At 51.1% G+C, this 13,070-nt stretch overlaps 1 protein-coding gene across 5 annotated transcripts in view; it reads right to left on the reverse strand.

Annotated features, from left to right (window-relative positions):
• Ptch1 (patched 1) overlaps positions 1-13,070 on the reverse strand; it is a 66,854-nt gene that overhangs the window by 21,451 nt on the left and 32,333 nt on the right. For all 5 annotated transcript variants that reach the window (XM_076836790.2, XM_076836788.2, XM_076836793.2 and 2 more), the window contains 10 exons: positions 12,689-12,887; positions 12,257-12,378; positions 11,291-11,438; positions 10,394-10,525; positions 9,843-9,998; positions 9,115-9,213; positions 7,967-8,092; positions 3,065-3,183; positions 2,102-2,504; positions 1,388-1,697 (listed from right to left, as the gene is read on the reverse strand). In XM_076836790.2, the coding sequence (XP_076692905.1) occupies positions 1,388-1,697; positions 2,102-2,504; positions 3,065-3,183; positions 7,967-8,092; positions 9,115-9,213; positions 9,843-9,998; positions 10,394-10,525; positions 11,291-11,438; positions 12,257-12,378; positions 12,689-12,887 (1,814 nt within the window). The remainder of the gene's footprint in view (positions 1-1,387; positions 1,698-2,101; positions 2,505-3,064; positions 3,184-7,966; positions 8,093-9,114; positions 9,214-9,842; positions 9,999-10,393; positions 10,526-11,290; positions 11,439-12,256; positions 12,379-12,688; positions 12,888-13,070) is intronic.

Raw genomic sequence — 13,070 nt, forward strand, 5'->3', positions numbered from 1 at the left:
TATTTGCATGTCTTTGGTTGATAAGGGGAAAAAATGAAAAGCAGGGAATTTCAACTGCCTGGTTCTCTTCTAACTCACTGCCTGAAAACCATCGCTTTCAGGACTCAAGGTTAAAAAAAATAATAATAATTAAAAAATAAGACTTGGAACAAATTGAAGTTCATCCCATGTGTGCGCTAAGAAGTGATCATCATGCCACGGTGGTCTCTTCACCCTCCTCCACAACAAAAGTCAAATCTGGTATCGATGCATGAACGAAATTCTAGTAACACAAGTTAAGGCCGGAAACTGTACCGAACCAATTTCCATCAAGTTCAAGTTCAATCAAATTCAAGCTGTTTCCCATCTTGTGCAACACTCAGGGAAACTGCTGTCTCATCTTTACATACAAGCATATTGACTTAAGACCCAAAAGGACACTTAAATCTGTGTTTAAACAAGCCTAATTAAGTGGGAAATTAAGACAATCATTTGGATAATCTAAGCCAAAAAATGTTGGGGCTATAATTATTTGGGTATTTCAGTAAAAGCATTTTTGCTTGAATTGTGTGGATAATGATGCTGATTCTCTACTTCACATTGCAATGTGTCAACACAGAATAAATGAACAGATGTTCTTGGAATCACTGAATACATTTATATTCAGTCAGTTAGCAGGAACAAATTTAGACAATTTTTTTTTTCCCTCTAGTTGACTAATATTTCCTAGAAATGTTTCTGAGAGCAAGGTAAGAAGCCAAGAAAGGCATTTTAAAGGATTTGATTATTTATGAAATAGTATGAAATGTGATTGTGCATTAATAAATTGACTTCATTTGCCAAATCAGAAGACGGTCCAAATGGACCTGAATACCAGCTAAGGACTGTGAGTGACGACGGTGCTGTCACGCAGTCCCATCAACTATAACAGATGCACTGCTCTGGTGGAGGCAGTGTGTGTTGGGGAAGGAGGGACGTGAGAAACTGTGCCTTCCACTGAGTTTGCTGAACACTCAAAACTGCTCTAAAAATTAAGTCCATTAAAAACAGTTTTTTAAAGATGATCAAAATATGGAATCTTGATTTTACTTGGTACCCAAACTAGCCACCAACCCAAGAGACAGCCACGAAAGCCACGTGCTCTCCCTTCTGCTAATCCTGGACTCGTAGATTCTTACAGAAGGTCCTGCACTACCCGCCTGGGTTATCTGCCTTGTTTGACAGGTCAAAGCCCGTGGGGGGAGGCAGGTGCAGGAGCAGGCTACCTATACGTTCGAAGCAACGCTTTGAAGCTGATGGAACATCATGTCAGTGCTGTGTTGCGATCCACGGCCGGAACCAAGGGACAGAGGAGAATCATCCAGGGGAGCAGGTGGCCGGTGGAGGAGCACGGCCCCCGTGCGCTCACCTTGCAGCCAGTCTCTGAAGTGGTGCAGCCACATCTTGGGGAGCTGCTTGTCCTCCTCCAGCATGACGTACTTGACGTCGCTGAAGCTCCTGTGGAGGTCGTACAGCAGGTGCTGGATGTGTGGGTAGTCGGCCTTCTGCGTGACGATATACATGTTGTAGAAAGAAAAATACTTGAACTGCGCGGCGATGAAGTCATACTCCCTGGTTTCCCGAGGGACAATGTCGGTAAGATCCAGCCCGTCTCTCACTCGGGTGGTCCCGTAGAGGCTGACCCCCAGCAAGCCTAGGAAGAGGAAGATCACCACGACCTGCAAGGCAAGAGGCACGGGATCAGCCTGCAGGGACCCTGCGGGCTCTGCAGGACAAGCGTGGAGGGCCTGGCCCCGCCTGGGCATGGAGCACTGATAATTCTCCCAGAGGGGGAAACATAAAATCCTAGGCAGCACATGCCTAATCTCATGAAGCATAAAAATGATCACAGCGTTAAGGAGTCAATCTAAACTCACGGGAATACTGGCTACAAGGGCTTCGCTCTACAGCAGGTGAGCTCGGGGCTCAGGCTCTGCGGAATCGACTCCTGGAAGCCTGACGCAGAAGCACACTGACGTCAACATGGCCAAATAAGAAAAGTAGCAGCACTCTGAGGAACCCCCAAGGAGCTGCCTCCCTTCCACGCGGAGGGAAGGGAGAACGTGACGGGGCAGTCGATTACCTTGGCTTTTGGTTTCAGGAGGAAAGGCGCATAGTGCTTCTCTGCGAAAGAGGAGAGTGTCCATTTGGTACAGCGGGGCTCGAGGCAGTGGAGGCTGGAGTCGGAGAACTGGGAGAGAAGGTCCCTGGTGGAGCTAGCGCTCTCGGGGCTCTGGCAGCTGAGGGTGTCCTGGGTGACGGTGACAGGCTGCACGGAGATCTCGGAGCGCGGCTGGGCGGTGGTGTAGTAGGCGTGCGTGTGGGGGTCGTACTCCGTGCGCAGCTGCACGGTGGACTGCATGGTGATGTGCGTCTCGTGGGCGAAGCTGTGGCTGCTGTAGGGGGGCGGGGGGCTGTAGCGGGCGTTCCCGTGAGGCTCCGTGTAGGCCTGGGGTTCGACCTGAATCACTCTGCTGACACAAGGGCTGAAGGAAGGGCAAATGCGTTGCAGGTTACGCGGTGACATGGTGACAGAAAGAGGCTGCGCTCGTTTTCCCTGATGACGGATGCCGCCACCCATTCACAGAGCTGAGATTTTGGACTCCTGCAATGTCACGTGACCGACTTGGACATGGGCCTGACGGAGTCCACGGAGGCCAAATGACTGGCTGATCCTAAATAGGGTTCACGTGAGGATGCAGCCCTTCCAGCATTCCCCAACACCCCATGGTTTTTCTAGGTGGGTGTGTTTCAACCTTGCTCTGCTCTAACACAGAGAGCTATGAGACACTCCCGCCCTTCAGCAAATGTGGGTCACGGCCACCAGAACCCCAGGGGTTATAAGAACATTCTGTTGCGGGTGGGAGAAGCCTTGGGGTTGGGATGCCCTCCCAGGCAAGCATCCAGGGTCCATCTGGCCCTACCTCTGCCCCCCGCCAAGTCCAAATCCTGCTAACAACCATGTTCCCTTATGAGACTGAGGGGTTCCCTCAACAGTGCCCCTCTGGACCCCACCAAGAAGGGCCACAGAAGCCTGAAAACGTACCTGGTAAAACAGCAGAAAATATCCAATCTCCTGTCCTCGCGCCGATACAAGTCCATGCTGAGGATGGCAGGGAAGATGAGCAGCACCATGGCAAAGTTGAACACCACCACCACCGCGGCCTGGGAGAGAGGGACCCGGGTCAGCCACACGCCACCCCCGCCAGCCAGAGCATCCCTCTGAAATCAGATGCTTCAATAACATCCGCTGCCGTGGAAAGTGGGGGAGATGGTGGAGTTTCTGGCCACTTTTCTCCTCTCCGTCATCAAGAGACCATGTGGGTACAAGAGGTCCCCTCCCGCAGATCCTTTCTATCTCCAATAACTCCACGACCCCAGCCACACTAAAGGTAGAACCCAGAACGTCCTTGAGACGCTTTATTTCAAAACAGAGAGACGTGATTTCCCTTGCAGGCGTTTCCAGGAGTTCACGCGGCCCTGATTTTACGCTTAGGAATCTGTGCATGAAGCGGGTTGAGTGTATAAAAATGTCACCTTTAAAACATAGAATTTCACACGTGTCCCCTGAGGTTTTTAGTAGGCACATTCCAAGTAGCCTCAGGAGTGGCCTGAGGGGTGTGTGATCGAGGAGAGAGGAGGTCAGAGAGTGAAGCAGAGGGACATTCCTGGGTGTGATTATACCACACAGAATAAATAAGTGCGGATTCAAAAGTCACGCCGTCACCTAGAATAAACACAGGGCTGGACTCCGCAGAGCTTTGGCAAATCTCCTGCTGACCTAGTAAAAATCACAAAATCCGGGCTGTTAATAGGCAAAGTCGACGGAGGACAGTCCCCTTCAGAAAAGCAGGGGAAGAGGCAGAAAAGAAAAATGGACCTGGAATGCTAAGTAGCCAGGAAATCATCCGAAATTTGCTTAAAAATTAAAAAACTAGTAGGTCTCTAAAGGAGACCTTTTCAAACTCGGTAAACAGCTCAGACAGAGGGAAGAAAGTGTGGCTATAACTGGTACCTAACAAATCAAGGGGGACCTCACAAGAGGCCTTTGAAAGGAATTGTGAACGTGCGCTCCAGGTGAAGCAGGAGGCCTGAGCCCTGCCTTTCAGCAACGAATCCCCATCAAGTCTAGGAAACCATAAGCAGCCAGGTGCCTCATCTGAAGATTACTAAAGAGGTTCTATCTTGAAAATTCCTCATCGATTAAAAATCACGGAGCATGTTACCTTACCAGTCCAACGTACGCAAGGCATGTTATCGACTTGCTAGGCAGGCCTACACGAAGCAACACCTCACTATCATGACCAGAGAGGTCAGCTAAGAAACAGACACTTTTCTTTTGAAACTGTAGTACTGTGCTGGGTGCTGGAGATGCAAAGATCTCTACGACTGCTCAGAGACAGACAGCTACAAATTACAATCTGGACGGATGCATATAATGTGTACATTATGTGACACGTAATGATAAAAGCAGATACCACCCAGGTTCCAGAGGAGCTCAGAGGGGGAGTGTGGGGTGGGGTGGGGAGAGCTGTCTGTCAAGGAAGGCCTCCTAGGATATGGTTCTGCAGGGCTCAGGCAGGAGCAGGGAAGGCCTATATGCTCTATGTAGAGGAGATAGGAAAGGGAGTGTCCTCCTGGGTCCAGGCACTCAGGACCACAAGGAGAAGGAATAGGAGACTGGCAGCTACTACATGATTCAATTCCCACAGCAACCAGGAGGTGGACACTCTTATTGCTACTGACAGAAACCATCACCCAAACTGCAGAAGAGCCCATCTGCCTGATGTTTCCCAGTGAACTGGATTCACATGCAGCCTCGGCGCAAAGCCCTCAGCCCAGCTGAGAATGGGGAGTTCTTGTAAGATCTGGCTGCTGAGAGGGTGAACTCGGACTGGGTTGGACCCCTGACCCATTAAACAGGGAATGCTGGGCAAACAGATGGGACACTGAGGATGATTTCCAGGAAGACGTGCCGGGGACCGGATCCTTTCCATTTTTTAAACTACAGTCCTATTTACAGCTCATGAGTGAGATGTGGAGAATAAACTGTGCACCTCACTTTGGGCCAAAGCCCCAGGATGAGGAAAGAGCCTCTGGTGGGGCACAATACACACAGCCCGGGCACAAACCAGAGCAGAACAGTGAGGCTGTGCGTGGTGTGGTGGCCGGGGAGCTGCCGATCCTCATCAGCCAGAGAAATCCTACAGGCACTTGCTCTGCCTCCTGAGGTGGAAATGGAGGGGTGAAAGAAGAACCCCAAAGCCAAATCTCATCGGACTCATTTTTTTTTAAATGGAATATTTAAATGGAATATTACACAGGGAGAGTCTGCAAAGAAAACAGCAGAACTTCCATGTCTTCAGAAGTGCACTAAAATAGCAGATGCGAACAGCAAGGATTCCTTGGGAAGAGAAGGCAAACTGCAGAGGCAGAAGGGCCTTTGAGAAATTCTAAGAGAATCAGAACCATGGATGGCAATGATCTTGCACTGTCCAACCACTGTGCTTAAAGAAAAGGTCCCTAATCCCAGAGCGTCTATTGTGACCTTGCTGAGTCACCTGCAGGGGGACCTGTCTAAATCCTTGTACCACTGCAACATGCAGGGCTTCTCAACTGGAAGGATTCACTGAAGAACCCAAACCACTGGGTGACAGCACAGACCTGGGGAGGACATTGGTCCCAAAGAACTGCAGATGGGGCCAAAGCTTTCTGCCACAGTGGTGGCATCTGGATGGAGGGATCAAGGAAGCATATGACAATTTCTCCAGGCGGGGAAAATCTGTCTTGCTCATGCTACAAAATCCAAAGGTCATGTGGATTTATTATTGGACAGACCCACTTTGGGTCTCCTGTTAACCTATAGCATGCTGCAGACACAAAACACAAATACCCAGAGTCACAGCTTACTACAGGCATCTTAAGGAAAGAGAAGCCACATCAGGGTCAATTCTGAATGTCAATACATATGAAAGGGAACAAGGGTAAAATTTCTGATGACCATGCAAAAATCTTGCCACATTTTTACTTTCTTTCTTTCCTTTTTTTTTCTTTTACATTGACCTCCCCGTCATTTCTTATTTTTTATTTTTGAGAGAGGGAATGAGCTGAAGAGTCATGGGAAGCCATTTGTCTAATAGAGGACTTTCGGAAGCTCCAGATGCAATTTTCTAAAGCCAATATGGTGACTGAGAACAGAGGCACAGGACCCGCAGTACTCATCTGGTCTCCGTGAGGTGCTTACCTTGGGAGAACCCAGCGCACTGGTTTGTGAAAGGCTACTGCTCACAAGGGGACTCAGGTAGCTTTTCAGAACACCACACCACGGGATGTCACCAAAGCAGAGTGTGCCTTGATGAACCATCGTATGTACTAAGAGAGGAGAGGAGAGAAGGAGAGAGGAGAAAGAAGAAGAGAAGGTGTGTGAGCAGCCGAGAATGGAGAGGCCCAAGGACAGTGAGGGAAAGGCCGCAGGCAGGAGGGGTGGAGGAGAGAGCGAGGAGAGAGGGCCCACTGCTCAGAGGCTCCAGGACAATTTCAATGCCAGAACCTGCAGCATATGGAACAAGAACGAGGTGCCAGTGGGGTGGGGCAGATGCATGCCTGTGCAGAGGGCCCCCGGAACTCCAGCTGCACCCCGGGTTTTACAGGCATCCTTCACTTCTCTGTCCTGTTACTGAGCACCCAGATGTGGTCACTTCCTGTGTGCGGCTCCCACTTTCAGATGCGATTTCAGCCCTTTATTCACACACTCTGTTTCTATATACTTAAGACAATCTAAATAAATAAATAAAATGCTCCTTTTCAATATTCTCTTGGGGCTGGCATTACGGTGACTGGCACAAGATCTCCTCTCATACTCTATCTGACCCTGAATGTCGGTCGGGGAACCTCGGACTGCAAACGCAGCAGGATGACCCTCGGCTGGGGCCTCCATCAGCCATTCACGTGACACACGTGGAGACCAGGAAAGCGCTCAAGGTGTTGACCCAAGTTTAAGCAAGAACTGAATTCATGATCTGTCAGCTTCTCTCTCTGGTCACCATGCTGGACCTTCTGTCTAGCCGCACAGCCTGGGCGAACTGCATGAAGGAGCAGATGAACAGGAGACACCCAACGTGGCTTCTTTTGGGAACTGCCCACCATGAGGAGGGCCAACGCTCCTTGACCCTTTCCTGGAAAACAGCTAGAGCTTCAAAATTGAGAGTAACCTCCAATGGCATCTCGTGGTACCCAAGTCCTAGGCCACCTGGGTCAGCCATCTGCTTCACCTGCTGCTGGGACCACTTTTGGGAGTCCTGTGACTTTCAAGTAACCTGAAGCCAACACCTGTGACTGATATCCAGCGTGATCCAGGGATCTCCCCTCCTGTGACCCACATACACTAGCTTCTTTGGTAGTGAAGGGACTCGGTAGGAGACGGGAGGGCAGAATACTGAGAGCAGATGTGCTCTGTAGAAAAATGGGAGGCACCCGAGTTTGCTGAAAAGAGACCAGAAGAAAAGAGAATAAGGGACAGGAGAGAATGTAGAGGGAGATGGGGAGCAGGGGCCCCCGAGGGACACACGCTGCAGGAACTCCTCCAAGGCAGGGGACGGCCAACATACCCTTATCCTGTGCTCTCTGATATTGGATTTTAAGTTACTGTCTAGCAACCTGGTCTTTGAACATCACTAAAATCTGCCTGGGGTCCTGGGGTCCTAGGGTCCTGGGGTCTCGGTCTACTTCCAGTGCAGCTCCCTGAGGCCACAGGCAATGGGTATAAGGCAGAAGGGAAGGAAGAAGCCCTGCAACTTTTGCAGGAAGGGTGTGTCAAGGTTTAGGTAGAGGCAGCACCAGTTCCACCGACAAGAGCCCCGGTGCTGGCGGGCTACGTTCACAGGAGTGGACATGCTGAGTGCCAGGGCACCGTTGAGCAGCCCCAGGCCCTACAGCTCTGGCAACCCACCTGGAGAGAGAATGCCCGCAGGGCAGGGATGGGGATGAGCGCAGCCATGAAGAAGGCGGTGACGTTGCTGATGGAGGTGAGGGCCACGCTGGCGCCCGTCCGCTTGAGGCACTCCCCGGTCCTGTCCTGAGGATGACAAGGCAGAGCTCAGAGCTGCACTGGGCACCGCCTGCCTCCTGGCGCGCGGGCCCCGTAGGCAATGCAGACACACCGGCCTGGGGACAGGAGGGGTACTGCTGCCTGATGCCCCACCCAGCTCCGCTCAAGACCACCTGATGCTCAGGTGTAGTGGTCAGGCGTGATGGTCAGGCGTGGTTCATGAATACCGCCACCCAAGCCGGAAGCCGCACAATGGCGACTTAAGTGTACATTCTAAATATGATTTAAAACAGAAGAGGCAAAGGGACAGAGAATCCCAGAGAAGAAACAAGGGCTTTGGAGAGGGGATGGCAATTAGTAGGAAATGGCACAGGAGGACACCTGTTAGGGTCTGGCTCTGGAAGGTGCCCCCAAGGCTCAGGTCAAGACTTGGTCCCCAAGGCAGCAGTGTTCAGAAGGGGGCTTCTGGGAGTGGCTGGCCCCAGAGGGCGTGACCTCATCAACAGCTGCCTCCCCTGAGGGCTTTTGCAGCTGATGGCACCAAAGAGGAGGAGCCCCGAGGAGGAAGTGGGCCACTGGGCAGGCGCAGGTCCTGGCAGGGTATTTCAGGCCGCTCCTCCTTCCCTCCCTCCGTCTGTTTTCCAGCTGCCACAAGGTGAGCAGCTTGGATCCACAGCATCCTTGATGTTCTGCCTCCCCTCAGGCCCAGAGCCATGGAGCCAGCCAACCACAGACTGCGACCTCTGAAACCATGAGCCCAAAAAAGGCTTTCCTCCTTGAAGTTGTTTTTGTCAGGTATTTTGTCACAGTGACGAAAAGCTTAAGCCAAATCCCATATTTCCAAAGGCACCCCAAATGGATCTCTTGGGACTTCTTCTCACAGCTAATGACACATCTGTCCTTGCGATTCCTCCAGCAGATTTTATTATTTAGAGCTAGTTACATGTCCTCTGTCCTCTGCCACATGGAGAAAAACTAAAGGACAAATACTCAAGAACAGGAGAGACCTGGAGTGTCCCCCCGAGTTCCTTCCTTCGTTTTGCGATTACCTCAAAGGGGATCCTTTTATTCTGTCCTGTTTCACTAAATGCATGTGCCAGTAGGAAAACGTCGTCCACGCCAACGCCAAGAGCAAGAAATGGCAAGACCTGTGGTGAAAGCAGAGCACAGTAGCATCAGACGTGGGCCATGCAAAGAACCCTGACCCGCTCACAACATCGTCCCCAGTGCCCTAAGGTACCCAGAGGGAGCTTAGGTGAACTCACTGCGGAGCGTTTACTTTCTTTGGTAGTTTACACCCCCAAAGCTGAGCAGTTTCAACTCCTGTTACCCCTCGAATACTAAGGCCCAGGTATAATAATTTCTTAAAGTTAATAGAGGAGGAGGAATCTAACTCTGGAGCACTGGGTTCCAGGCCCCTGGACAGCACCTTGGGAGCCCAGGAGACGGGAAAATGCTCAGCCGGAGGCCCTGGGGGTGGGCCCTGCACCCTGGGCTTTCACAAGCCTGGGTGACTCTAACGCCCACCTGGGTTGGAGAGTCTCTGGGATTCTCGTGACATAAACTGCCCTCAGTACAGCGTCTCTGCTAATGACCCAACCGGCCCAGCTCTGCCCACTGCCCTGAGTGGCCGGTGGTCCGTTCCCAGACGACCCTCCCCTGGTTTGAGCGGCATCCCAGCAGAAAGCCCAGAAGACCCTCTGGGTGACACGAATGTGTGGGGCAGGCCTGGGGAGGGGCTCATCAGGGGACAGTGGACAGGTGGCTCCTTTAGTACCTGAGTTGTTGCAGCATTAAAGGAAATCCCGATCAAGGAGCACAGGCCCAATCCTGCTGCCACCGACAGGGCGACCAGGAGGACGCCAGCCAGCCCCACGGCACCTTGGGATTTGGAGCAGTCCCAGCGCAGCATGGTCAAGCAGGCATAGGCAAGCTGCAAGCAGAAGGACGGGGCGGGAACCCAGAACAAGGACCAAACGTTAGAATGTGTTGCGATTCTAATGCTTTCCCACCCCTCACCCAGACCCAGAGGTAGAACTCATCAAACCCAACAAGAACGTGACTTTATAGATGCCACATGAAATGAGGGGGGACTCCCAGACAGGAACACTGCAAACGGGGGGACAGGGTAGGGGATGCTTTACACAACCACTGTCCACACCGTGACGAAGCGGAGCTCTCTCTGTCCAGGGGCATGTGTTTGTTAAGAGCAGTTAAGAAGCAGGTGCGGGTCACGGGGAGATGCAAACGAATCCAAAACCAAACCAAATCCAAAAAACAACCTGACCCAACCAACCCGCCCCCCAGCAGCCCGCGACTGATCGTTACCATCAGTAAGTAGCCACTGGCCACGCGGATGACGCTGACATCAGAAAAGGATTTCAGGATGTCATCCAGGGTGGTGGTGGTGAAGGAGAGCACCTTTTGGGTGGAATTCTGGGCGACGCTTTGATGAACCACCTGTGGTCACAACACAAGGCTAAATTCCCAAATGGAATTAAAGCTTCCACAAGCGTCCACAGCACAGGTCTCGGGGGCCGCATCTCCCTAGCCCTACACGTCTTTCCGGTACCTTAACATCACAAAGTTCTGTGATTCAGGTGGACAACCCATGCCACGGCTAACGATCAAGGGAAAACGGGGGCCACGGTGAGCCGGTATCCCTGGACTCGCTCGGGGCACTGTATTTACGCCAGGGCGAAGCCCCCTACTCTGTCCCTCATGGCCCTATCCGTTTCCCCCTAATCCAGAACAACTCATTCTCACAGGCACTCCCCCACCCCTTCATTTGCCGGCCACTTTTAAAAGGTCACATGCAGCTCAGTAGAGGTCACTGCTTGGGAAACAAAGGCCAGCCCCTGTCACATGACCCGACCCAGGGGCCTGCAGCTGTGGACAGATCCTGTGCCTTCTAATGTTTTCCACACACCTCTCCTTGTTCACTTAGAAAAAAAAAAAAAAAAAAAAACCACTTATGGCTGAGCTCAGGAGCTCACAACTGGTTACCGAACATGTTTTGGGGTACCCCGATTAGAATCAGCATCTCTTGGATATCGCCCTAAGACTTTTGCTATGAGGGAAAAGGAAAGCTTGCACCCCATCAAGTTCCCAGAATTTTAATCCATGTGGGAAATGAATGTCACAGAAATAATGTTTTAAATATTGGTGAAAGAGAAAGATGGAAGGTGACCCATGAGTGTGCCCCCAACTCAGAGATGGGTTTACCTCCACATAAGTCCTCTGCCAAGCCTCCAGGATGGCTGCCGCTTTGTCCTCGTTCCAGTTGATGTGGGACACGTACTCGTAGCCCTTGAAGTGTTCGTACATCTGCTTGGGAGTCATCAGCTGGAACATGGTCTGCAGGGCGTGGGCGCTGAGCAGGGGACATTGGTAGGAAGGCACATCAGCATCCCCAGGAAGCAGTCTCCGGGGGTGACCCCCGGCCACAGCCCTCCACTGGCCCCCAGCAGCTCTCCCCTCCCACAGGAGCACATGTTTCCATTCAAACAGGACTTGGCTGGTGATTTTGTTTAATAGATGGATGTACCATACTAAAGGTGTGACCTTACAGACCTTTTACAGATAGACCCCAAAATTAAATTAATAGGCAATTTCCTTTCTCAGTTTCTATTCCATGCCACAGGAAGGGGAGAGGAGTAGATAGCTTGACCAGACCCGCTGGGTCCTGCGACGCACGCACTCCGCCGCGAGGTCCCACCAGATGGCGGCTTTCCCGAGGGAGAAATCTCTGTGCCACACCTGACACTCAACTGCCCAGAGCCAAGAGGGACCAGGGGGCAGCTCTTGCTTACTTTTAGTTCTTGGTCTTTTGTTTAACAGTGTGCGACCCTGCCCGGCTCACATCTGCCAACACTGCCCGCTAGGACTGGTGTTCCTGGCCTGCTTTACACATGCCCGATCTCTACATAATAGGCAGATCTTCTAAAACCCTCCAGTCAACAACCACAGTTGATGCACACTACAAATCCCTTCTAGAGAGATTCCCGCAAGCTGCTTTTTCACACTGGTACGGTCTGCTAATATTTCCTAATACTCGAGGCCACAGTATGGCAAGCCAGGGTAACAGTGAGGTATGAATACAAATACACTTGCAGATGTGTGTGGGGGGTGGTTTTCAAGGAAAGGAGGAGAGAAGAGATGGCAAGCATTTTACTCTGTGCGCTGGGTTACCTGACAAGCTTCCCGGTGCTGTTCTTGACTGTACCACCCACAATCAGTTCTTCCTGCCAGTGCATGTATTTTCGGGATAATCCATGGCATCCACCATTCAAAACAAGGGCCATATCAAGAGGCTAAAATAAAAAGACAGCCACATAATTACGGGAATTAGTAGGCAGGTCACATGCCTTGTTAAAATCCAGTACATTAAGGGCTTGTTTGTTTCAGAGAGAACATTAATAACTGGGCTAATGAGAGGCGTATGGCAAATCTTACAGCAAAATTCAGCTCTATAAACAAACTTAGTTCTGTAGGTGGAAAAAAAGAAAAAAGAGATCATGGAGAATGAAGTATTAAATATGAAAATAATAAAGAGAAGAATAAATGGAAATAAGAGCAGCTTTTCTCTCTGGCCCTTCTAAGGCGGCTCACGGCTGCACTCACTCGGGTTGAGTTCTTGTTGGGGGCCGTTGCAGGGCAGTCGGGATCGGCGGGGTTGAGGCAGGGGCGGTCCATGTACCCATGCCCCACTTCAGCCTTATTCAGCATCTCCTCCCAGCTGTCTACTTGATAATTTATTTTCTTTAACTCTTCTAGGAATTCCAAAGGGTCAAAGTTGGTCCACCGCAAAGGAGGTTTACCTCTGCGAAAGAAATCAGGAGGGGAGACCATGAGAAACAACTCTCAAACTCAGGAAAAAAAAGTCTGCATGTCTTGTATCCATATTGCAAGAGGCTTTTTGGTAATGCTGGGACTCGGGCATAAAAATATGCATGGTCCTTTCCTGTAGGTCTGTATGCAAACTTAAGTCAGGGAAATAATTCAT

This window comes from Callospermophilus lateralis, chromosome 17 (genome assembly GCF_048772815.1).
Source record: "Callospermophilus lateralis isolate mCalLat2 chromosome 17, mCalLat2.hap1, whole genome shotgun sequence".
Taxonomy (NCBI): Eukaryota; Metazoa; Chordata; class Mammalia; order Rodentia; family Sciuridae; genus Callospermophilus; species Callospermophilus lateralis.